The 23,828-nt window shown below is 38.1% G+C and overlaps 1 protein-coding gene across 1 annotated transcript; it reads left to right on the top strand.

Annotated features, from left to right (window-relative positions):
- Window positions 1-344: 344 nt before the first annotated feature.
- Window positions 345-16,442, top strand: snx27a (sorting nexin 27a). The gene is made up of 13 exons (XM_032580661.1): window positions 345-799; window positions 5,358-5,583; window positions 6,113-6,305; window positions 6,514-6,578; window positions 8,470-8,574; window positions 8,726-8,804; window positions 9,466-9,629; window positions 11,188-11,277; window positions 12,585-12,734; window positions 12,920-13,048; window positions 13,671-13,730; window positions 13,908-13,956; window positions 14,971-16,442. Exons 1-13 carry the CDS (start codon window positions 495-497, stop codon window positions 15,039-15,041), a joined length of 1,686 nt encoding a protein of 561 aa, XP_032436552.1. The 5' UTR covers window positions 345-494; the 3' UTR covers window positions 15,042-16,442.
- The last annotated feature ends 7,386 nt before the right edge of the window (window positions 16,443-23,828 follow it).

The following is a 23,828-nucleotide window of genomic DNA, read 5'->3' as shown; positions in this document are numbered from 1 at the left end:
CAATAACACGTTAATAAGTTGTTTTCACATAAAATAATAATTCAATACTTAAATTTTTTGCTTATTTATTTTTTAAAAAAAATATTTTTTTAATGACTCGTTTATCTTTGGGCACTTTTGGCCCTCCATAATCGTGTGGCCTGTACGTTATTATTTTGTGACGTTAGCTCAATGACTTGTGTGTAAGAATTGTTGCTTTGATTTAACATTAAAGCTGTTTTAAATGCAGCTTTATGGCACATTTTCTTTACAACATCTCAAATCCTCCTGCTAGAGCAGGAGAGAAGGACGCAACATACCGACGCTTCCGTTTGGTCACGTGTTGTTGCTGTGACTCGTGACGTCACCGAGGGGCGTGTCCTCGCCAACAGAGTCGGTCTGTTTGGAGCTAACGTAACTGAAGGGACAGAGCTCAAGTGTTGTTTTGAATTTTGCTGGAAATCACCGACTGCAAAAAGAGGGGAGGGGGATTTAAGAGCCCGCAAAAGAAGAAGATGGCGGATGTCGGAGACGATGAAATTCGGCCGGCTCACCCCACGGCGTCCCGCTACAACGGTCCAGTCGTCGGTTCGTCCGCGGGCCAGAACGCGGCAACGGTAACGTCTGGTCCTCGGATAGTGCGGATCGTCAAGTCGGAGTCTGGCTACGGTTTCAATGTTCGCGGTCAGGTCAGCGAAGGAGGGCAGCTTCGGAGCATCAACGGGGAACTGTACGCTCCTCTTCAGCACGTCAGCGCTGTTCTGCCCGGAGGTGCAGCAGACCGAGCGGGGATAGCGAAGGGTGACAGGATCCTTGAAGTGTAAGTCAGCGTCAAGCCTTCCAGTTAAAGCCACTGAGGCTAGCTCCTCAGCTTTAGCCCATTTGGATGCAATTTGAAGTATGTGTGACATTAGTGTTCGTTTATACTTGTAGCCATGTAACAAAACCGGTGAAATATATATATAACATTGGCATTTGAGTTAAGCATTTTGTGAAGGAGCTCAAATGACCTAGCTAGGGAGTTAAACAGAAAGCTAACCAGCTTACATAAGTTGGACAACAGGCTGTGCATGTTGATTAGCTGGCGCTAACTAGCAATCCTGGTAGCTTCTGTTTTTAGCTAAACCGCTTGTACAATGAATGTTGCAGCGCCTTAGAAAGGGTTTAATTAAAACAACAACCATGTTGACTCAGTATTGACTTGCATGATAGAAGGATTTGTGTTTGGATGGTAGTGTTGTTCCTCAACATCGTGGTTTGGAGCTAGCTGGCTTTAGGGGAAGCCTTCAACATCAGTGTTGTTTACATCTTCAGACAGATGATGTTACTTTCAGATTTCACTGTTTGGGATTAGGGTTAAAATCCCAAAAAGTTATTCTAGCTTAATCTAGAAGTTTATTTCTGAGAGCAGATGCCGATAGATAATAAATCACTCAAGCGGTTTAAATAAATGAGTTTGTTTTTGTTTTGATTTATCTTTTAATGTAAAATACCTTAGCAGTACAGTAATCAAACGTTTCTTATCATTTGCTGCCAAGCATCCTGCATATTTTTCACTATTCATCTTTTGCAATGAGGTCCTGGTCTTTCAGGTTGGAAGTCCTCCTGATATGTTCAACTAAAATATAAATATAAATCCTGGGGAATAAACCATTTTGAACCTAACCATACCTTTTATATCAAAAGCTGGATCATTCTTATTTCTTTTGATGACTTAAAATATTGTCTCTGGTTGCCATGTAATGAACTGGCGATCTATCCTTGTAACGTCATGTTTAGTTGGTGTCTGTCTCCAGCAGTCATTGGGGCACAGGCAGGGTACACCCTGGACAGGTCGCTAGTCCATCATAAGGAAACAGGGACACACACTCAAATCTAAGAGTGATTTAAGTGTATTCAATTAACCCTAACAGTCATATTTTTGCACTTTGGGAGGAAACCAGAGTACCCGGAGAGAACTCAGTCATGCACAGGGAGAACATGCAAATTCTGTGCAAAAAGACGCCAGGTTGGCATTTAAATCCAGGACCTTGGCAACAGGCAACAGTTCTAACCAGTCTGTCAACATGCAGCTCTATTTCAGTCATTCTAAACAAGGTTTTGTCAAAAAAGTAACTGACAATTATTTGATTTTTTACAATGAACCTTACCATTCTTTTGAATATAGAAGAATAAAAATGCAAACAATGATTTGCACCATAAAGTATTACATAGAAAAATAAAAGATACGAATCTTAGGGCTGGATGCAATGTTATTTACACCATTTTGATTAATTAAACCACACAGAATTCTGGGAGATGTAGGCAGAGGAATGGATTTAGCTGCTGAACCTCTCACAACAAGCTATGCAAGGTGGGTGGCATCAACTAACTAACTCACTCGCTCGTTGGTTACCTAGCAACAACCAATTGAGCAACATGTGCATCAGCGGTTTCAGGTTTTGCCACCGTGCCTCATAGCTGCGTAAAAATAAACAACGGAGTGGAGTGATAACTGTTGATTAGAGCAAATGTCACACCACCAGTTTGGCAGTACTTCAAATCTTTAAAACAACAAACTAATCAATAATTATTGATATTGATTGATGGGGAAATTTCAGCCATGTTATCCAGCCCTATTCAAAACCATAAAAAATGCTAATAAAATTCTTATCTAATTGCTTTTATGTAAATCAAGAAAGTATGTCCTACTGCTACTAAGGCAGTAAAACTTATTTTCACAGTTGAAATAAAATTGTTTTTTTGTTTTCGATAAGACATAAACTCTTTCTCAAATTATTTTGTGATTATTACACCTGACTTTAAGCAAATCTAGCTATATTTTTCTTTCTATAAACATACAGCATCTCCATAACAAGCTGAACTATTGGTTTTCCTTTGCATATGTTGAAAGTGCAACTTGCACCTTAGCAGCACCTTATGTTGCTTTTAGCTTGCTAACTGCACCAAAACATAATTGATGGAGCTCCTTCAGTTTCCGTAAATGACTTTCAAAGTTTTTCGCAGTTGGAAATGATCTCAAACAGCTGAGTATGTGTTTATTGTGTGGTAAAAGTGTATCGGGCTTCTTTTGACCTGCTGAACGACAGACGTATAAAACTCGGTCACTCTGCACTTTCTCTGGGATTTTAGTAAAATCTCCGTAAAATTGGGAATAACTTTAAAATTGTAGTGGTTTTGAAACTATACTAGTCAGTAATCCATGCTTATTTGTTGACAAGAAGACTCATAATGTTGTCAAATTCTAAAGTACTCCCACAGGGCTGTAACCCTTGACCCTTGGAATGTGTGAAGTTTTCATATCTTGCCAATAAGCAGCTTTTTAATTTCCCTAGTTGCCCCATGTTAGCTTTAAAATCAGCAACAGGAACAGAGAAAAGTTGCTCATGCTGTAATGAACCTTATTCCACTAAACAGGGACAAAAGGAAGAACAGAAACAGAAAACAAGGAACCCCGACCTGCTTCAACTTGCTGAGACACCATAATGTGTTTTTCTCAACACAACCACTCAGCTTTTCTGTCCTTTTAATCTCTGAATGTCTCAGGTCACATGACAGGACCAATACTTATCATGTGACATTTAAACTGGTTTGACCATTTTGAAAATGAGACAAGGATCATCTGATTAGGTATGACAATGTCATCACTGTTAACAAACAAGGAAAAAAAAACAAACTTTAGGAAGCATTATGCAATTTCTTCTGCTTGACAGTGACCTTGCTTTCCTGCTGCTTTTGTTATAGCCATTATGTGTCTGCATGCTATTTAAAGATCTTAGTAGTCAGCAGTGACTGACTGTATACATTTTTTATTAATCTCTGACCACTTAGGATAATTACTTGTTCAGTTATTGCTGTTTTTATTTATATATTTTCTTGAATTGAAAAATGATTCAAACAAGTATAACAATGCAGTACAAGAAAGGGTTTACATGGACCGAAAATGTTCCGGTTTTAACTGCTAAGATGAGCGTGTGTGGACAAACGGCATGAATAATTCATCAGGGGTTTTGGCCTTAACCCTGTTATTGCATCTAATTATAGTTTCATAGGAACAAACATTGCTCCAAAAATAAAGCACTTTATTTTCATTTCAGGCTTTATTTCCTGGCCCTCTATGTTTATCAGTTTAGTCAATACAGCTTGTATAATTTTATTTATTTATTTGTTTGTTTATTTATTCATCAATGTGTAAATCAGTCCATAGACTGATTTAGTCATGAGTTCATAAATCCTTATTACTCAAAGAATCGGGTTCTTGCAGGTTACATGTACGTCTTTACACAAATGGAGGTTGTGTTTCAACTTCAGCTAAAATGATAATGTAATTTACAAAAAAAAACAATTATTGTCTTTAGCAGAATGTTTTGAAACTTAATGGGTAGTCATATTAGGTGTTTCCAAATGAATTTACTTTTTTTCTATAATCCAGCAGCCATATCTCCTTATAAAAATCATCGCAATAGAAGAAATATTACAAATTTATTGTAGTTTTCTGCCTGTATACTTATAATTTGACCTAATATGACTCAGAAATTAGACAATTAATTTAATACAGTCTGTTATTTTAGGTGCTGTAGTAAGAGACCAGGTTTGTGTTAATCTGTCAGATGCTGAACAAAACCCTACGTCATTATAATAAATGACCAGCAGTGGTTGGTTATCAGTTGTGGTTAATGGTTGACCATTTCATTGGTCAACCATTACTTAATAAGTTAATATGACTGTGTTTTCCCACCCATTGATATTCTTAGAATATCTGTTCTACACGGTTATATATATTTATAAACAGAAACTGTTATGATTTGTGCACATGCCTTTGTTTTTTTTTTTTTTTTTTTTTTTTTATTCCCGCCCTGCATGGGACCTGCTGGTTCTCAGTGGACGGGTAAGAGAGACACCTGATGCCGTCACCATCTGGTCTCATCAAAGGCAAGAAGAGGGAGGCAAAAGGAAAAGAAAACAATGGAGCTGACCTGGTTTACTCCCATCTCTGTGTTAATCAGTGAAGGACAATGTGCTGTTATTACACCACACTGTAGCCATGTAATCCAGGAAGCATATTCGCATTGGGTCCATGCATATTTATTAAAAGTGTTGTTTTTTTCCCCTGCCAAAAATAGGCTTGAGTGGGATCATCAATATATTCATGGATGCAGGGTTTCACCAGTAATACAGAGATTTTCTGGTGTAGCATGTGATCTTATTTTGTTGCATTTTTCTTCTGCGTTCTGGCTTCGGGTCACATGAAATAAACTCATGATTTCTCTTAAATGCATGAGAAAAGACAGCTGTCACCAGGTCAATGCATAACGGCAGAAATGGGAGTTTTCTCCTCTGATTTTCACTTGTCTTGATTTTTTTTTTTCTTCCTCCAGGAATGGGGTGAACGTGGAAGGAGCGACCCATAAGCAAGTGGTGGACCTGATCCGTGCAGCGGAGAAGGAGCTGGTTCTGGCCGTTCTGTCCGTTCCACCCCAGGAAGCTGATGGATTAGAAGGAGGGGAGGATGTCCAGCCGAACTACGACTACAGTGACAAGCAGGCGGTGCCCATTTCAATCCCCATGTACAAACATGTGGAGCAGCACTCGGAGAGGTTTGTGGTGAGTAGATATGACCCATTTTCTCACTTGTGTTGCATAAAACATATAACGCTACACCTAAATTATTTTAGCAATCAATTAATCTATCGATTATTCTACAGATTTTTCATTAAAGCACTTTAGCATTTTCCATGCAATATTAGAAATGCATCAAAAGATAAAAATATACAAATAATTCAAATTTTTTGCCTAAAATGCAATAACGTAGCATTTCTTTAATGAATTTGAACCGGATGAATATAAAAAAATGCCACCTGAGGAGTTTTGGCAAAAGTGTTTTATCTTAAAAGCAAAATGTTTTTATATTTTGTACAGTTTTGGCTGTATTACTGCTCTGAATATGTTTTTTTCTTTCTTTTTTTTTCTTTTTTGAGTCTGTATATTAGCTGATTATTTCAATAATCGATTAATCACAATTAATAATCATTACAGCTCTTAAAATGTACAAAAAAAAAGAACAATTACTTCAGGAAACAGATACCTGCTGAATGTTTTCCCTAATGCCAGTTTGCACGTCTTTCAATGTCAGGTGTACAACGTGTACATGTCAGGCAGACAGCTGTGCTCGAAGCGCTATAGAGAGTTTGCCATCCTGCACCAAAACCTGAAGAGGGAATTCTCAAACTTCAACTTCCCAAAGCTTCCTGGGAAATGGCCCTTCTCCCTGTCCGAACAGCAGCTGGATGCTCGGCGCAGAGGCCTGGAGGAGTACCTGGAGCGAGGTAGAAACGCACGAAGCCAGCAAAATATTTGATTTGTTTTCATTGGCTTTTCAGTCTCTTGATCAAGTCGATCTAAGACTGCAGTTAATGTGTGGATCTTATGTAATTTTGATGAAAAATACTGCTTGTGGAGATTTAAAACACCATGCATTTTTAATATTTAACTGCTTTAGAGTTATTTGCTTTTCTCTGATCATTTTCTCTCCAGTGTGTTCTGTGCGGGTGATAGGGGAGAGTGACATCATGCAGGAGTTTCTCTCTGAATCAGATGAGGTATGCATCATACACTGCCTGGCCAAAAAAAAAGTCGCCACCTGGATTTAACTAAGCAAATAGGTACAAGCCTCCTATTGGATAAGTACTGCATAGGCGATTATCTTTCAGCTGGCAACAAGTTATTTAACCCCAGCTGATGCAATGAGTAACTCCTCATTTCTTAAACAACCATGGCAAAAGACACATCCTGTGGTCGTGGAAAAGACGTTAGTCTGTTTAAGAAGGATCAAATCATTGGCATGCATCAAGCAGAGAAAACATCTAAGGAGATTGCAGAAACTACTAGAATTGGGTTAAGAACTGTCCAACGCATCATTAAAAACTGGAAGGATGGTGGGGAACCATCGTCTTCCAGGAAGAAATGTGGTCGGAAAAAAATCCTGAATGATCGTGATCGGCGATTACTTAAACGTTTGGTCAAATCAAATCGAAGAAAAACAACAGCAGAACTCAGGAGTATGTTTAATTGTGAAGGCAAAAGCATTTCCACACGCACAATGCGAAGGGAACTCAAGGGGTTGGGATTGAACAGCTGTGTAGCCGTAAGAAAACCTCTAATCAGTAAGGCTAACCAGAAAAAAAAGGCTTCAGTTTGCTAGGGAGCATAAAGATTGGACTCTGGAGGAATGGAAGAGGGTCATGTGGTCTGATGAGTCCAGATTTACCCTGTTCCAGAGTGATGGGTGCATCAGGGTAAGAAGAGAGGCAGGTGAAGTGATGCACCCATCATGCCTAGTGCCTACTGTACAAGCCTGTGGGGGCAGTGCTATGATCTGGGGTTGCTGCAGTTGGTCAGGTCTAGGTTCAGCAACATTGTGTGCCCAAAGAATGAGGTCAGCTGACTACCTGAATATACTGAATGACCAGGTTATTCCATCAATGGATTTTGTCTTCCCAAATGGAACGGGCATATTCCAAGATGACAATGCCAGGATTCATCGGGCTCACATTGTGAAAGAGTGGTTCAGGGAGCATGAGACATCTTTTTCACACATGGATTGGCCACCACAGAGTCCAGACCTTAACCCCATTGAGAATCTTTGGGATGTGCTGGAGAAGGCTTTGCGCAGAGGTCAGACTCTCCCATCATCAATACAAGATCTTGGTGAAAGATTAATGCAACACTGGATGGAAATAAATCTTGTGACACTGCAGAAGCTTATTGAAACAATGCCACAGCGAATGCGGGCTGTAATCAAAGCTAAAGGCGGTCCAACAAAATATTAGAGAGTGTGACCATTTTTTGGTGGCGACTTTTGTTTTGGCCAGGCAGTGTATTTACTATCATTATTTTTAAATGATCTGTAGTCTATCTTCTGTCTATATTAGAGGATTTATTTTCACTTTTTTATTTTACCTCCTTCCCCTTTTTTTATATATTTTTACCCTGACAGTGAAACAAATGGAAAGAAATGTACTTAAATTTTATTGACTTGGAGTCTGTTCCATAATATTTTTGAGAAATGCATTGGACAAATTTGCAACATAATGATGATATCTAATAGGAATCCTTTAGTTAGATGGAGTATAGAATATCTACTACGCTGCTTGGATTCCTTAACTCCTAATAAACAAAACACTGGCTATATGATGAGATACCTTCAGTCCTGACTTATTCCAGAATTTGTGGAACATGTACTGTAGATAATAAATCTGTTTTAGAGCACTTTCAATGTAAATAATCTGTACTAAAATATCCAGAGTGTTACCAAAACTGTTGCGAAAATCTTACAATTTTGGTTTAAAAAGCTAAATATGAGTAGCAACCCTTTAGCCACTAAACTAAAGAGACAAAACACAGGCATGATATTGCTGTATGGTAACACACAAACTTTAGCTGCAATAAATGCAGCTCTGCACTCAACACTGTTTGTGTTTCTGCGTGCAGAACTACAACGGAGTCACAGACGTAGAGCTGCGGATAGCGCTGCCTGACAAAACCACCATCTCTGTGCGGATTCGTAAAAACAGCACAACGGACCAGGTGTACCAGGTAAGAGCAGCTGCTCAGAGACCGGCCTGCTGTTCTACTGATACACCAGGAAAGGCAGTTCATGCTTCAAGCAAATGACGCGTTGGAAACTGTCTGCTCAGAAATAACTGGGTTCATTTTACTCTTTTTTCTTTTTTTTTTTTTTTTTTAGGCATTAGTGCTGAAGGTTGGAATGGACAGTATTATGGCAAGCTACTTTGCTCTTTTTGAAGTCATCAACCATTCTTTTGGTGAGAAATTTGTATTTGTTGTAAAGCTTTCTCAAAGTTATGTCATGTTTATTTGTGTAGCACATTTCAGCAGCAGGGCAGTTCAAAGTTCTTTACATCATAAAAATGTAATAAAGTAACATTATGAAGCAATATTTAAATGTTATATTTTGTCAAATGTCATCAGGCAAATATACATCAAATCTACTGATCAATGTTCCAGTTATTAATCAAAGACAACTCTAAAAAGAAGAGATTTTAGGATTGATTTAAATGAATTTAGTGTTTCAGCTGTTTTGTAGTTTTCTAGAAGTTCATTCTAGATTAGAGGAGCATAAAAAGTGAATTCTGCTTCTTTATGTTTGGTTCTGGCGATGCAGAGTAGATGCAACAACAGATTTTTAATGTGTTGTGATGCTAAGCCATTCGGTGATTTCTAAACTAACAGAAGTATTTTAAAGTCTGTTCTCTGAGCTACAGGGAGCCAGAATAAAGCTGGGGTGATGTGCTCCATTTTCCTGGTTTTAGTGAGAGTGTGAGTCAGTTTATTACACGAGTGCCAGACTTCTAAATGTGGAGGTTTTACCTGAGGGCAAGTGTTGTGGTAATTCTGCTGTGATTTATTTTTGTTTAAGTACACCACGGCCCTGATTCTTTTCCCTTCTTCCTGGTTTGGTTGCAGTGAGGAAACTCGCTCCGAACGAGTTCCCCCACAAGCTTTATGTGCAGAACTACACATCCGCCGTTCCTGGGACGTGCTTAGCGCTCCGCAAATGGCTGTTCAGTGTCCAAGAAGAAGAGCTGCTCAGAGACAACCCGCTGGCACTACACTACTGCTTCCACCAGGTGTGTTAACAGCTCTAAAACCTTTTTTTTAGTTTAAGTGGATATAGTTCTGTGACCAGAATTAGCTTACTATTTTACCACTGGCTACTCAAGTCAGGCCACATTTGCTTACAGCTTGTCACCTACGGTTAAAGTAACAGGAAATATAACAAGGCAAATTATATATGAAATCATACATGCATTGGTTTTTGTCTAAATGCAAACAGCAGCCTGAAACACACACCATGAGTTTGCATTGCATATTAGCAACAAGCCTGTTAGAACCGGCGCACAGCTGTGTGCTGAGTGGTAAGGTCGTTCATTACCTGAGGCCTGTGCCGTTCAGCAGTGACCCATTAAAGGTTAGCAGTAAGCCACCAAAACAAACCTTTTCAGCTCATGCAGTCACTTTGGATAAAGTTGTGAGCAGAGCTTTGGTAATCATGTGCTGATGTGGGGTTTTGTTCAATTATTAAACTTTATTATAAGGTTGGCCTCTTTCCTGGTATTAAAGCATTCAGAAGTTTTAAGATGTCTGTTTAAAAATGTTTTGTCATAAAATTTCTATTGATTCAAGACTTTTTTTTAAAAATTATAATAACACCAGAGACTTTATACGTTTATCCCTCTCTTAAACTAAATTTAGCAGTTAGGAAATATTTCCAGCCAGAAACAAAAAGGACACCATCAAACTCAACAGCTAATAATTGCTTGTTATGCCTGTGCAAAAAAAAAGCTATTACGATTTTATTGTAGTGAATTAGCAATTTCTTGTAGAATTTGAAAATCACATAAAACCAATAAAATTAAAATCTTTTTTAATACAAAAAAGTGACATTGTGACCTAAATCATCATGCACAGCTGTGATAATTTCACAGCTGTCCCTCAGAAAGTTTCCCACAGAAGATGCTGTTGGTGGAATGCTGTATTCCAGGCATGAAAGTTTATTGGATGGAAGAAATGTGAGAGAAAAAGAAATGCAAGCAACAGGCATAACTCCTCAGTGGTCCCAAAGTGTCTCTTCAGATGAAAAGGAAGTTTGCATTTCATTTTGAAATCAAGAATCTGAAGGAACGCCGGTTTCCACATGTGAAGTCAGTGAGGATTTGGAGAGCCATGTCAGCTGCTGGTGTTGGTTCACTGGGTTTTATCAAGTCTGGAGCCATCTAACAGGAAACTTTAAGAGCACTTCATACTTCTTTACACTGGCAAGTTGAATGGAGATGTTAATTCATTTTTCAGCAGGATTTGTTCCAATACAATGATATGAGAAACTGAACTTTGTGTTTTCATAAAATGCAAACAATTATCCACATTTTTGATCATACAGTATTATGTATCTTTATTCTAAATGCTTGTGATAATCTAATCATAAGAAACCTTGCTACTTTTATTTTCTCATTATCAAATTGACCCATGTTTAGACTGCAAGATAATATAAAGAACAGCAAAGAGAAAAAATGCTACTGGACAGTCACACTGAGTGTTTTTGCCTCTTGAACATGTAATAATTTGCCCTCCATCTCTTTCTGCCACTCTTCCCTCTCACCCCTTCATCGGCGCTCTCTGTCCGTTTAGGCACTGGACGATGTGAAGAAGGGATTCATAAAAACAGAGGACAAATCCTACCAGCTGCAGAAACTGGCAGAGCAGCGCAAGATGGCCACAGTCAGTACCACAAGCCACTCTTTGTTTACTGGGGGGGACTTCTCGGCAAATCACTCCCAGCACGGACAGAAAGAGTCAGAAGTCTTTTCACAGTTTAGAAAGCAACCCTCAATGGTTCACTCAGACTTAAAACCACTAAGCTCACATAGATTTGTGTGAACCATTAACTCACTGCAAACAAACAAAATATTTTAGTCTAGTTTTTTAGTCTAGTTTTGGTCCAGTTTCTAAGTACGTTTGGTCTAGTTTCTAATGCAAATATCTTGGTGCACATGAAACAAGACAAACCTAACTTACAAGTAACTTTTCAGCAACATATATGAGGTTGTTTAAGCCAATAAATCCTTATTATTGATTAAAAAATACTAGTTATATGTGAAATAATCTGCCATTGGAGCAAGACATTTTTTCCATAATATACAGTACAGACCAAAAGTTTGGACACACCTTTTAATTCAATGAGTTTCCTTTATTTTCATGACTATTGACATTGTAGATTCACACTGAAGGCATCAAAACTATGAATAACACATGTGGAAATATGCACTAAACAAAAAAGTGTAAAACAACTGAAAATACCCCTTATATTCTAGTTTCTTCAAAGTAGCAACCTTTTGCTGTGATTACTGCTTTGCACACACTCTGCATTTTCTTGATGAGCTTCAAGAGGTCGTCACCTGAAATGGTTTTCACTTCATAGGTGTGCCCTGTCAGGTTAATAAGTGGGATTTCTTGCCTTTTAAATAGTCATGAAAATAAAGAAAACCCATTGAATTAGAAAGGTGTGTCCAAACTTTTGGTCTGTACTGTAAGTTAAAATGTCTGGTTCTGGAAATGTCTGAAAAGTTACTTTTCAGTAGTTTTGTCTTATTTTAAATGTACTAAGATATTTCCACTGGAAACTTTAGTTTTTTGAAGTGCTAAAGTCGGTATTTGTGTCAAATCAAACTACAGTGCCTTGTGAAAAGTACTGACCTTCACACTTCCCTTTTACAGTCACAAGTTCCTGTGTGTTTTGTCAGGAGTTTATGTGATAAACCAAAGAGGTGGAACTAGAAAGAAATTATATATTTTTCTATCTGTAAAAGTCTAAAAACATACAACTACTATAGATGTTCCCCTCATATTCACACTCAGATACGTTGTTTTTATGCACATTTTAATGTTGTGTGTAGTGTTTTTGTAGCCTAAATTCTGACTTCCTCTTATTTCTGTTTAACCTTTGGGGGGTTTTTTTATCACATTGAATTAAGCTGGTTAAATTGCTTAGAATAATATTGACTGCTGTTTGCTGTGATGCTTGTTAGTACCTGAGCCTGCTGCGGACATGCGAGGGCTATAATGAGGTGGTCTTCCCCCACTGCTCCTGTGACTCCAGGCGGAAGGGCCATGTCATCACCGCCATCAGCATCCATCACTTCAAGCTGCACGCGTGCACCGAGGACGGCACGCTGGAGGTGACCATGCTAGTTTGAATGCAGAACAGCAAAGTTCATATCCTTACTTTTAAATTTAGTGCTTTTTCCATTTGTGTCGGAGTTTGGCTTCAACTTATTCAAACCTGGATTTTCAATGAAGATATTCTCTCCAACGTTCAGGTGAATGTTTATTTTTCATTTGAGTCCTTCTGTGTCTTTCTCAGAACCAGGTAATAGCTTTTGAGTGGGCAGAGATGCAGCGCTGGGACACTGACGAGGAAGGCATGGCTTTCTGCTTCGAGTACGCCAGAGGAGAGAAGAAACCGCGCTGGGTTAAGATTTTTACTCCATATGTACGTTTTGGTTTTACATCTTCTCTGGTTTTGTCATGTATTTGTTTACTAGAAATGTGATAAATCTCGAGATACTCACTGTCAGAGGTGATGGATGGATAAATATCAGGTTTGACATTTATCTTATGGTAAAAAAAAAAGCAATTTTACGGCAATAATATGATTGAGATTTCACTGTCCTTAATGCACCAAGATTTGTAATAATGAAAGAGAAACAAGAGCAGAGGGAAATATTGGTTAATTACCATCAATATTTTCACCTCGATATTCAATTGCAAATCAGTAGCATCAAAATTGCCTTTTTTTTATTTTTACCTTATATTATTGGGCATCTGTTTCGAGACCCCAAACATAATAAAGAAATAAAGTGTTTTCCGATATGAATTTTCATTTCTTAATATCTAGAAAGAGAACTTAATAAAAAAATGCACAACAAATGCATAACTGCAGTTACAGCAATCGCTAAAAAGTGCAGAATTATGTATTTTTCTAAAATACATGTTTGTTGGTAAAGTGGCGATTATCTTTAATGTACAATGTAATAACACCTTTTGCCTCGTATGTACTAATAAGCAAATGGAAAGTGTCATTAACGGGCTTCCCTTGTTTTCTCTTCTCTCAGTTCAACTACATGCATGAATGCTTCGAGCGTGTCTTTTGTGAGCTGAAGTGGAGGAAGCAGGTAAGGGACTCCTCCTTTCCTCTGTTGGGAAATATGCGACCTCGTGCCAGCTTTGTATGTCTAAACTTAGCATGTTCTTACATTCTTCTCTGCAGTCTTGCATGTTTTCCTTTGGATTTGTGTTTAAAATGTCAGCTTTTGATTCCCGTGTGTGTGTGTTGTTTTTGTCTCTTTCAGGTGGAGGAAGAGGAATCTGATAAAGACAACAAAAACTGCAGCAACAATGGTGAGCAGTTCTCAAAGTAAAGTTCATTAGATTACAGTGTTTTGTTTGTTAAAAGCACTACTGCAGTTCAAGAGGTTAGATTGTTATCGCACAAGAATATGCAGTCTGAGAGCCACTTTGATCGATGGCAGCCATCTAGGAACATGAATTATGCAACATTGTATCAAATCAAACCTAAAATGTCAGGGGAAGGGGGAGAATTACAACCAGTAATTCTTTATCTATTGAAAATGAAATTGTACTGATTGGAATTTGGCAAATGAATCTTTCTTAGAATGTGCACTTTCACATTTATACCCTTTAGAGTACCTTGCAAAAGCTTCTTTATGCTTTCGCCACAGACTCCAGTGAGTTTTATTGGGGTTTTATGTGACAGCTGAGTAACTCTTGCATGATCTGCTTTCTCTCGTGTTTACTGCTTGTGCATAAAGTCTACTGTATAAACAGTACAATGTCAGAAATGCATTGAAAGATGCAAATAAACAAATAATTCAATAAGAAAAATATTTTATTGCTTAAAATGCAATAAAGGCATTCCTTTAGTGAACATTTGATCATTTGTAGCATCCGCAGCTAAAAAATACTTCTATCATCATCATATGATAAGCTAAATGCTTTCTGCTCGAATTAATATCAATTCAGTGCAGGACTGATTAGTTGATTATTTCATGGATTAACCGATTAATAACTGGATAGCAAAAGTTTTATGCTAAAACTATGCCACTTGAGGAGTTCTGGGTAGATCATATTTACTAACAAATGTTTTTTGTTGTTTTTTTCTCATCTTAAATGCAAAATGTATATCTTTTTTATATAGTTTTAATTACTGCTTTGAGTTTGTTCTTTCAGAAGATGGTCTTTTTGCAAGTCCGCATACACCAGTTAACCATTAATCGATTACTGAATTAGTTGACGATTAATCATGATTAACCCGATCAATCGTTTGAGCCCTATTTGTGTTCTTGCAGCATGACTTTCAAAATAAGACGGTCACTCAGACTTGTTGCCTTCCAGAGTACCTGCCTCCTCTGGAGACGCAACAGAAGGGATGGCGCCCCCTAGGGGGGGAAATTGCAACGTCCTAAAAAAAAAAAAGAAAAGGGTATTCTTCACTCAAACTAGAACTGATCCACTCGCATCATCACAGCCACCTACAGAGAGCGACCATTGACAAACAGAAGAAGTGAGAGTCTGAGGCGGCGGGGAAAAAAAAGTCACTACCAAAATAAATCCAAGGATGGGCAGAGTGAGAAGAGAAGCGAAGGAGAATCAGCATCAACCAGCTTTTGTGTCATTTACTAGATCTCCAACGTGTGTCTGTTGTTTTTCCTCCATGCATCTACCCTGTGATGTTTGGCTCAACACTAGAAAAGTCTCACCACTGGACGGCTCGAGGTGTGTAAGCGGCGTTCAGGTCGAACACTCTCGCAGCGGAGAGAGCGCCTCTGTGAAAGAGCTAGGTTCTGGGATGACTATTGGGTCCAGATGTTCTGCTGCTGGGTCTCGAATGGCAACCGAGCCGAGATGCAGGGAAAAAAGAAAAAAGAAGAGGAGAGGTACAGCAGACAATGGGTTCTACTTCTTAAAGTCAGTGATAAACATAAGCAAAATCCTGCTCTACACTTACACTGGTGCTGGACATTAACAGATTTTTTTTTTTTTTTTTTTTTTCTGTTTTTGAGGTCCTGACATTGTCGGAAAATATGGCCAGCACAAATGTAACAATGAAAATGGATGTGTTCGTAATTATTTGTATGTTAACAATCATGCCTCTGTTAAGAAAATATAGATTAATATAAGACCAAGTAAAATAGTTTTTTTTTTGTTTGTTTGTTTTGATCCGACATAATGAAACGCTAAGTGAACTGCTGGCAGGAACCTCAAACTAATCTCCATCTTTCACCTCGTCCTCCAGCCTAATTCAGCAGAGAGTGACTTCTGTTGGCGCTCGGCCATTAATCTCAACATATGGATATTTATCCTCATTCCAAGTGATTTTTTTTTTTTTGTATTTTAGTGGCAAACTGACAGAGCTGGGTGGTTGTGAAGAGGTGGTGTTGACATTCTCAGCTCCTGAACAAATTACATAGAGCCAAAGCTTTAATATTTTTGAAATGTCTCACTTTATGCAATGTCAGATTGTGAATATAAACGTGACAGGATGGGATTCACGAGGTCCTGTGTGCCGAGCTGCAGTTTGTTCGGCGGCCACCAGGGAGCAGCAGCAGCTAAGATGGGGAGCTGGAATGGAAATCTTCTCAGTGCGATTCCCTCCGGGTCTGTAAGCCACCCGAAAGTATCAGTCTCCTGCAGTTTGTCCATTAAGCAAGTCAGGAGGAAAAGATGTGATGTGTGTGCGGAAGCACATGTGCATGAAGGTGTGTGACTGCCATCCGCATTCAGAGTGATTCCTCCTTCTGCACATACATGGATACAGTATTTGATGTGTGCAAATGCACTTGATAAAATTTTACATTTGACAGAAACCTTTGTGACTTTCTGATGAATATGGTGGCTTGTTTATGTTTGTCTGTGTTGTCAGGAGACGGAGCACGTCAGCGTCTTGATTGTGGGGGTTGTAGTTTGTTTATCCCACCGATGGTTAGAGGTTTGTCTCAATGAGGCATGGGCCGGTGAGCGGCGTCGGCGTTAAAAGTTTCAGAGCGGATAAAATTTCCCAAATCTACCAATAAATACCTTTTAGTGATTTAAAAGTTTTCTTCAACTGTATGCAGCAAAGGATCACACAGCTCTGCTCTAACAGAAGTTACTATACTCTTTCTTTATTAATCTGCAAATACAAGGTATAACATAATGTAGGTGGGTTTTAATTTGTGCGCATACAACTTTAAAAGTAAACCATGTATGTTAGTGGTGACATTGACATACATTTAGTAGCAGTTGGATTAATTGTTGCGTTTCTGTTTTAAAATGAGGCTTTGACTTTTTTTCATTTAGCTTTTTGAATAAAGACTAAAGTAATAAAGAAGGTTAATGTTTAACAAAAGCAAATAAAACACAGTCAGATTCTGAAAGTACATAAAGTTAAAAAAAGGAGAATATAAAAGGTAACCAAAATATGTTTAATAAACATATGTGCAATACAGAAGACAGACGGCACAAAAGTCCAGAAAATGTATAATTTCTCAGGGAAAAATTTATCTGAAAACTAAACATTTCAAAATTAAAAGGCAACAAAAGGTAAGCCATGGTAGTACCAGGATCAATTTCAAAACTATAAAATTGGGCAAAAATCGTTAGAAAATAAAATGACTTAATAAAGTTAAGCCCAAACTTGTTCCAGATTTGGTTTTAAGTTAAATCTTTTAATTTACCAACATGTTTCTTCTGACCAGCAACTATAAAAAGGGTTGGACTGAGCTAAAACCAATTAAACTTCTTTGCTTTCTTTGTTGAAATTGATCCTCTCTTTATGTTTTATCATCTTCTGATGGATGCTTGCACCATTTCCTATCGGAAACAAACTTTTTAGTTGGATGAAAATTAATTTTGAATTTTGAGCTCAACACAATTGAAATTTTTTTTTGTTTACATTTTTGTGTAAACACCATAAAACGGTCTTTTTTTTTTTTTTTTTTATGTTAGCAGAGATTACCATACAGTGAGAATCTCAGACCGGCCCATGCCTGTTCTCAACCAATCATTTCTGAGTCATTCCTTCACTTTGCTCACAATTTGCCAGCAACCAGAAACTTGAAATCAATCATTTTTGTTCGCGGTGGTCTTTCTTTCTCTTACGTTTAAGTGTAAAGTGTTCCTCTGCTGTCATAATGAGCTTTCCGTAGGCATTGTGCCGTCTGAGTGCGTCCTCTGTGTTTGTCGTTGACATTGCTGATAAGCCCGGAGGCTCTGATTGGACGAGTCTGATGAGCTGTTGGTGTGAGAGCCGCAGATTGAAGACGGAGGGGTTTAAACTGAAGATGGCAAAGATGTTGGACAGATTTAGACTAATGGGGTTTTTCTCCTGTTTGGCTAACATTGCTTAACCCCCCCACACACACACACACACGCTCACAGAAAATAAAAAACATATCCCCGCCTTTCTGCTACCGGAGCAGCATTGTTAAGTGAAGCACCGAATATGTCATGTAATAGTTGCCTTTAGGTTAAAAACAGCTAACATGTTGGTGTAGCTCGTTGTGTTAGACACATCATGGGTCGTTTGATTGAGAAGCTGCAGATGTGCAGATTGCTGGACCACCAGAGTAATAGCCAATTTGGATCTGGATGATTTAAGAACTGCAGCTGCTCAGCCTGTGATGATGTTATTTATTTTTCTCCTCCTCTGCGCGATGAAGAGAAGAGACAGTCTGAGGTTTGTGATTGTGCGCGCTGCCTTGTTTGTCCTCTGCTCCCTCACTCTCTCCAGGTTTAGTCTCCCGTCATCGCAGGGGGATGCGGTTGCCGTGGCAGCAACACGTTGGCTCAACACGCTCAGTGCAGCTTCTGTTCCTTTTATTCCCGCCAGCCAACCGACTCGCTCCTCCTGATAATGTATTCGGAGCTGTATTTGGGGTTGTGTGTGTGTGTGTCTTTTATTTTATTTTCTCCCCCCACTGTTTGATGTTTGTTCTCTGTCCCCGTGGCTCGTGCTGCTGTGAATAGATTTATTGAAAGCTGCTTTTGGTTGCTTTGCAAAAAATATATATATTTGTGGTTTGTTTTGTCTCGTCTGTATTAGATATCATTTTACGGCTCGGTCATTGGCAGGTGTGTGTTGATGGCGTCAGATGTCAGATGTCGAACTCGTGAAACTAAATGTCATAATGAAAATGAAAGCAAAGACGCGTCAGGAATGTAAAGAAGCGCGTTTTGTAGAGACAACCTGTTGTGTGTGTGTGTGTGAGATGCTGGGCGACCCGAGCTTTTAATTACGCTGTTGTTTTTCAAATATAATTATTTCAAGTAGGAGATAATTGACATGAATGTTGGTGCAGCAAATATAGTGATAGTGAAAGTAAAATGAAAGAAACAGAGTTTATTCCTCACTAACTAAACTGTCGTCAGGGTTTTTGTGTTAAACAAGCAGAGTAGCATCTTTTTAGATGTGGAGCATTTCATGATGATCACACTCCTCAGATGTTTTTGGGTTATTTTTTTGTTTGTTTGGTTGGTTCAGTTGGAGTCTCATTTCCAGCTAATACCTGAATTAGAGATGCACCGGTAAGAGTTGATGGCCGATACCAATTTTATCTGGTTTCTTTTTCAAACTATGATTACAGTGGAGCCCTGGTATTCTTGAATATCCACCAAATTTACTTTAATATGCACTAACGCTCACAGTAGAAACTGTCTCGCTACAGAGGCTGACAATCATGGTTTCCTTATCTATGCTTCTGGATTGGCTACTTTGTAAACGCCAGCCAATAGCTGGTCAAGTAGCATTGCTCTGATATTTCAGATTCCCTGGAAAAAGTAAAACTTTTTTCTAATTATTCATATCTGAAATATTTTCTTTCAACTATTTCAGATATGCCCTATGAAGAGATCCACAAATATCAGGGGTTTTCCCCAGTGTTTTATAATTTATTTAAGTCTTTAAGTGTTTGCATTTTTTAAAAGACTTTATAGTTGGTGTTCAGGTATTAATCTTCCAATCTTTCAATAACACATAATTATCAAGTGATATTTTAAAATTTCCTGTCAATTTTAAACATTTTTTAATTCAAAAACACGACGGGCCGGTGGATGAATGACTGCTCTAGCGCCCAACCACCAGGCTTAGCAAGTTTTCTGGGGGAAATTTGAATAGGCAAATTTTTCCGTGACCAATTTAAAGTTACATTTTTCTGAAAAATCCACAAATAGGCGGGTAACCACTGTAAAAGCATTCAAAATGTTTTTTGTTTTTTTTATTTGTCCTTTAGCAGGTTTATTCCTCTGCTGCAGAGCCATGTGTTGCCATTTGACCCCAAAACAAAAACTCTTCTACAAGCAGGATTGCAAAGTCAGAAACTTTCAAAAATGTCAAATTTGAAACTTTCCTTTGTAATTATGGGAAATAGCTGGAAATAAATTACATAAATGTAACTATATTTGTTTTGTCAGACGTCCATGTCCCATTTGCAAGTGAAACCTTTTTCCAATTAGATATATTTGGAAATACAAACAATCTGTGCCTGTGATGGAAGAGCACACTCTGCATGTAGGGGGCACAATGTGTGCTATGTGCATGTGATTGAAGACCAGTATAAATATATTCAGACTTGCATGCATGAAAACAAGAGCTGCACTTCATTAAAAACCTTTTTCATTGCATTAATTTTACTTAAAATTGCAATTACTGTATTGGTTGTGATTAATCCACTTTTCAAAAATCACTTCTTAGTCCCATAAATTGCCATGTAAAATGTTCATTTTTGAAAGTTCCTGGATTTTTGCTAGCATGCGTACAGATCATTTCTCAAGGCAGTTTGGCACTCTTTAATTTAATAGCATAATACTTCATATTGTTTTAGAGTGTTTAATGTTTTGCCATCTTCTTTGCATTGATTGGGATTCTGATTGTTGTTTAAACTACTTGATACTTATGAAATATGAGAGATTATGATCCTTGATCAAAACCGAATACGCTCTGACTGTTTATATGAGTAGACAGTCAAATTTTAGTAGAGTTAGAATGAAAGACTCAGTTCTCGAAGCCAGTATGAAGCGTCCCAAACTGGGTATTAAATGACACCTGGTTGGTACAAAACGTCCTGTGACTGATGGCTCCTTTATGAATCCGACTTTTTCAAGTATGAATAGACCAAAACTGCAAAAGTACAAAATGTTGGAGACGAAATGACCAGTACAGATTCTTACTCTTCATTGGAACGCTTTGTACAAGCTTTAACAACTAACTACTTTTTAAATGAATTTTTCTAGTGCCCACTTGTAGTCTTTTGTAATTTTGTGGATGGATCAAAATGTTAATATCCTCCTAATTATGGATTGTAATCAGTCATATTTACAACAGTCAACTGGATAAAACAGGAACCAGACCAAAAATCATTTGAATTTGGCTGTAATACAAAGTCTCTAGAAAGTAATCATAGTCAACCGATGGGTGAAACTGAAGCAATAGTCTACATAACTCATAAATTACTGAACTACACAGAAAACCGAACGTCTATAAAATGACTTAAGTACATGGATATGAAAAGTTTTTTGTTTTTTTCTTTTCAAAATAGAAGCAGAAATGGCAACACGTGGATGTAAAATGAGGTTACAGTCATTAGCTAATAAGAGGGGACGTCACACTGGGTGTGTGTTTGAGATGAGTTGCTGTAAAATAGATATATTATTAAATATACAGCATAAAGTTTAAAGAAGACAGTTTAAGCTGCCCTCAGTATCTTGTAAAACTGATTAGCACAATTAGCACTTCTAATGTTAAACTTAGACTCCTACAGTATCCCGTATTTTTCATGACTGTTTGGAAGCTCAAAATGACCAAAAATGCAAGTTTGCTTCACTCCGATCAGCCATCTTGTAATCCCCGAGAACCTAACGCTATTTAATGAACGACTTAAAGTTTCCTTTTAATAACTTCTTTCAACGTATGTGGTTGAAAATAGCTTGAAGTCTTCTGACATCCACACCGAAGAGTGTTGTTATTACGACTTGTACTATTTTATTGTCTCTTCACTAACTGGGAAAAAATAGATTTCTGTCCTTTTCGCCCAGTTCTTCTCGGTGCATCTCTAGTGCAAACTCAGTATTCATCCAGATCAGATCAGTGTTTGCATCTTTTACCTTTAATTAACATGACAGGTGGATGTGTTTATAAAAATATTTGCCTACTTAAAGTTATCTGTTAACTGCTTTGAAAGGTTTCCCAAAGCAGCAGGAAGATGCTGACACATAATAAAAAGAAATTTTAAAAAACTTCTTCATCACTAAGGTGTTGTTTAAAGAGTCCTAACAAAAGAAGCGGACTCGTTTTTCTCCAACTCAGAGCCTTTTATTTATTGAAATCTGCTTTACGAAGCAGATTTCGTAAAGATTGGTGGATTTCTCGTGCTTCAACCGTTGAGGCGCTCGTTCAGCTGCGCGGAAGACTACCTAAACACAAACGGTGGTTAAAAGACATGCGGTTTCTCATTTAATAAGTGTATAAAGACTACAATTAACTCAAGCTAAAAAATAAAAAAAAGTATAAGGTTTTATATTTAAAAAGGTCTTTGAAGGTTTACTAACCAGTATAAATACATGAAAAAGAAGAAAAAAGTTTTAAAAATGTTGTGTAGAGTAATAAATTGTAACAATATTTTAAATAAAGTTCTATATATTGAGAAAAAAAATGGTGACTGTGTGCATTTATTTCCTTTCTCTTGGACATTAACAGTGTTTCTTGCTTCCAGTGGGATTGTTTTCATCATTGTATGGATTCTCTTCCCGTCCAGCGAGACCTCACTAAACTCTACACTATAAAACAATGAAGCAGCAGCGGCGCTCATCTGGGAACATATTACCCTCCTAGAGGAGACGAGCATGCAGTGACTGTCTTTTTCATTACTTTAGTGTGATAAAAATCTAACATAAATCAAATGCATAACTCATTAGGCGTCTCTTTGAGGTGCCAATCATTGTGATGTTGATTTAATGCAAATGATTGTCACCGTTTTGCAAAGATGTCATTTGTTCATGTGTGGGTGGCTTTTATGCAAAGCAGTTTATGCTGTTTATGTTGAGCTGGGCTCACACTGAAGCGGCTTTGACGGCATCATTTCAGTCGTCTCAACACTTTTTCCCACCACAGCCTGGAGTATGAGAAATGAAATGGGGCTGATCATGACGAGGATCAGATACGACAGCAGGTTGGCAGGATGGATTTTATCTTTAACAGATTCTGAGATGAACAGAAAGTTTATCTCTTTTTTTTTTTTGGAGCAGAGCAGAAGACAGACTCTGATACTGTGCTCTTTCCTTATTGTTTTTACCGTCCTCCTCGCATGACAAACTCACATGTCCTGCCTGCAAACGGCCCCAGCAGGTTGATCCGCCAGGGAGAAGTGCTTTGCAGTAGATTACAGGTCCAGAGGCCATGCGCTGTGGTGTGCAGACCCGCAGGCACATTATCCTGGCAGAGGCAAGATGACATTTTGATGTGCACGTGCTGCACAGGTTTTCAGAGTGCTGCTGCACTCCGAAGGGAAGAAATGGCAGACTGGGAGGAGGGATTTTTAAAAATAAATAACTCTGAGGCTGCTGGTGCGCCACATGCAAGACATTATGCTCAGGTTAATGTCTTGCATGTCTCATTGGAGCCGTTTCTCAAGCTGATGCTACGCAGCCATTTAAGTTCAAACACCTTTTGAAGCTTTAGGTTTGGTTTTTGTTGCCGACCCTTCATTATTGATGTTAGAAACTTACAATTACAAGGCTAATTTAAACACGCCAGCTGCAATAAGACTACTGTATACTGATAGCAATAAGTGTTTCTCATTTACCCTTGAAATTATTAACATCAGGGCACAATGTGCTGGTTTTTGAGGTCTTAACCTACTTCAGGTTGTGAGACAGGTTTTATTTAAGGGATTTATATTCCACAGGCGTTATAACAATAAAATTTTGGTGTGAAATGAATCCAGTTAATGTAAGTAATCAGTTATTTAATCATCTTTAGAAAGGGGGGCGGGGTCATATTTTACATTGGTCCATGGTTGCTTTTTGATAGTTGGGGCCATAAAAATGTTCTAAAAAAATATCTAATTTGGAAACTTTATGACCCCAATTTAGCTCCACAGTTTCTCTCTTATAGTCATTTTTCAAAAGTGCTTTGTTTCTTTACTTAGATGACAGAAGAAAACAGAGACATTAGACTTTTATTTGATGCTCTGAAACGATGCATCGAACTTTTGTTTCGA

This window comes from Xiphophorus hellerii, chromosome 13 (genome assembly GCF_003331165.1).
Source record: "Xiphophorus hellerii strain 12219 chromosome 13, Xiphophorus_hellerii-4.1, whole genome shotgun sequence".
Classification (NCBI taxonomy): domain Eukaryota; kingdom Metazoa; phylum Chordata; class Actinopteri; order Cyprinodontiformes; family Poeciliidae; genus Xiphophorus; species Xiphophorus hellerii.
The sequence above is the reverse complement of the archived record's forward strand: the minus strand, read 5'-3'. Positions and strand labels throughout refer to the sequence as shown.

What these genes read in the sequence shown, in the direction of transcription:
- snx27a (XM_032580661.1), top strand. Translation starts at nt 495, where the DNA reads ATGGCGGATGTCGGAGACGATGAAATTCGGCCGGCTCACCCCACGGCG. An exon ending in AGCACTCGGAGAGGTTTGTG is followed by an intron (nt 5,584 to 6,112) that starts GTGAGTAGATAT and finishes TTTCAATGTCAG; the next exon opens with GTGTACAACGTGTACATGTC. An exon ending in CAACGGACCAGGTGTACCAG is followed by an intron (nt 8,575 to 8,725) that starts GTAAGAGCAGCT and finishes TTTTTTTTTTAG; the next exon opens with GCATTAGTGCTGAAGGTTGG.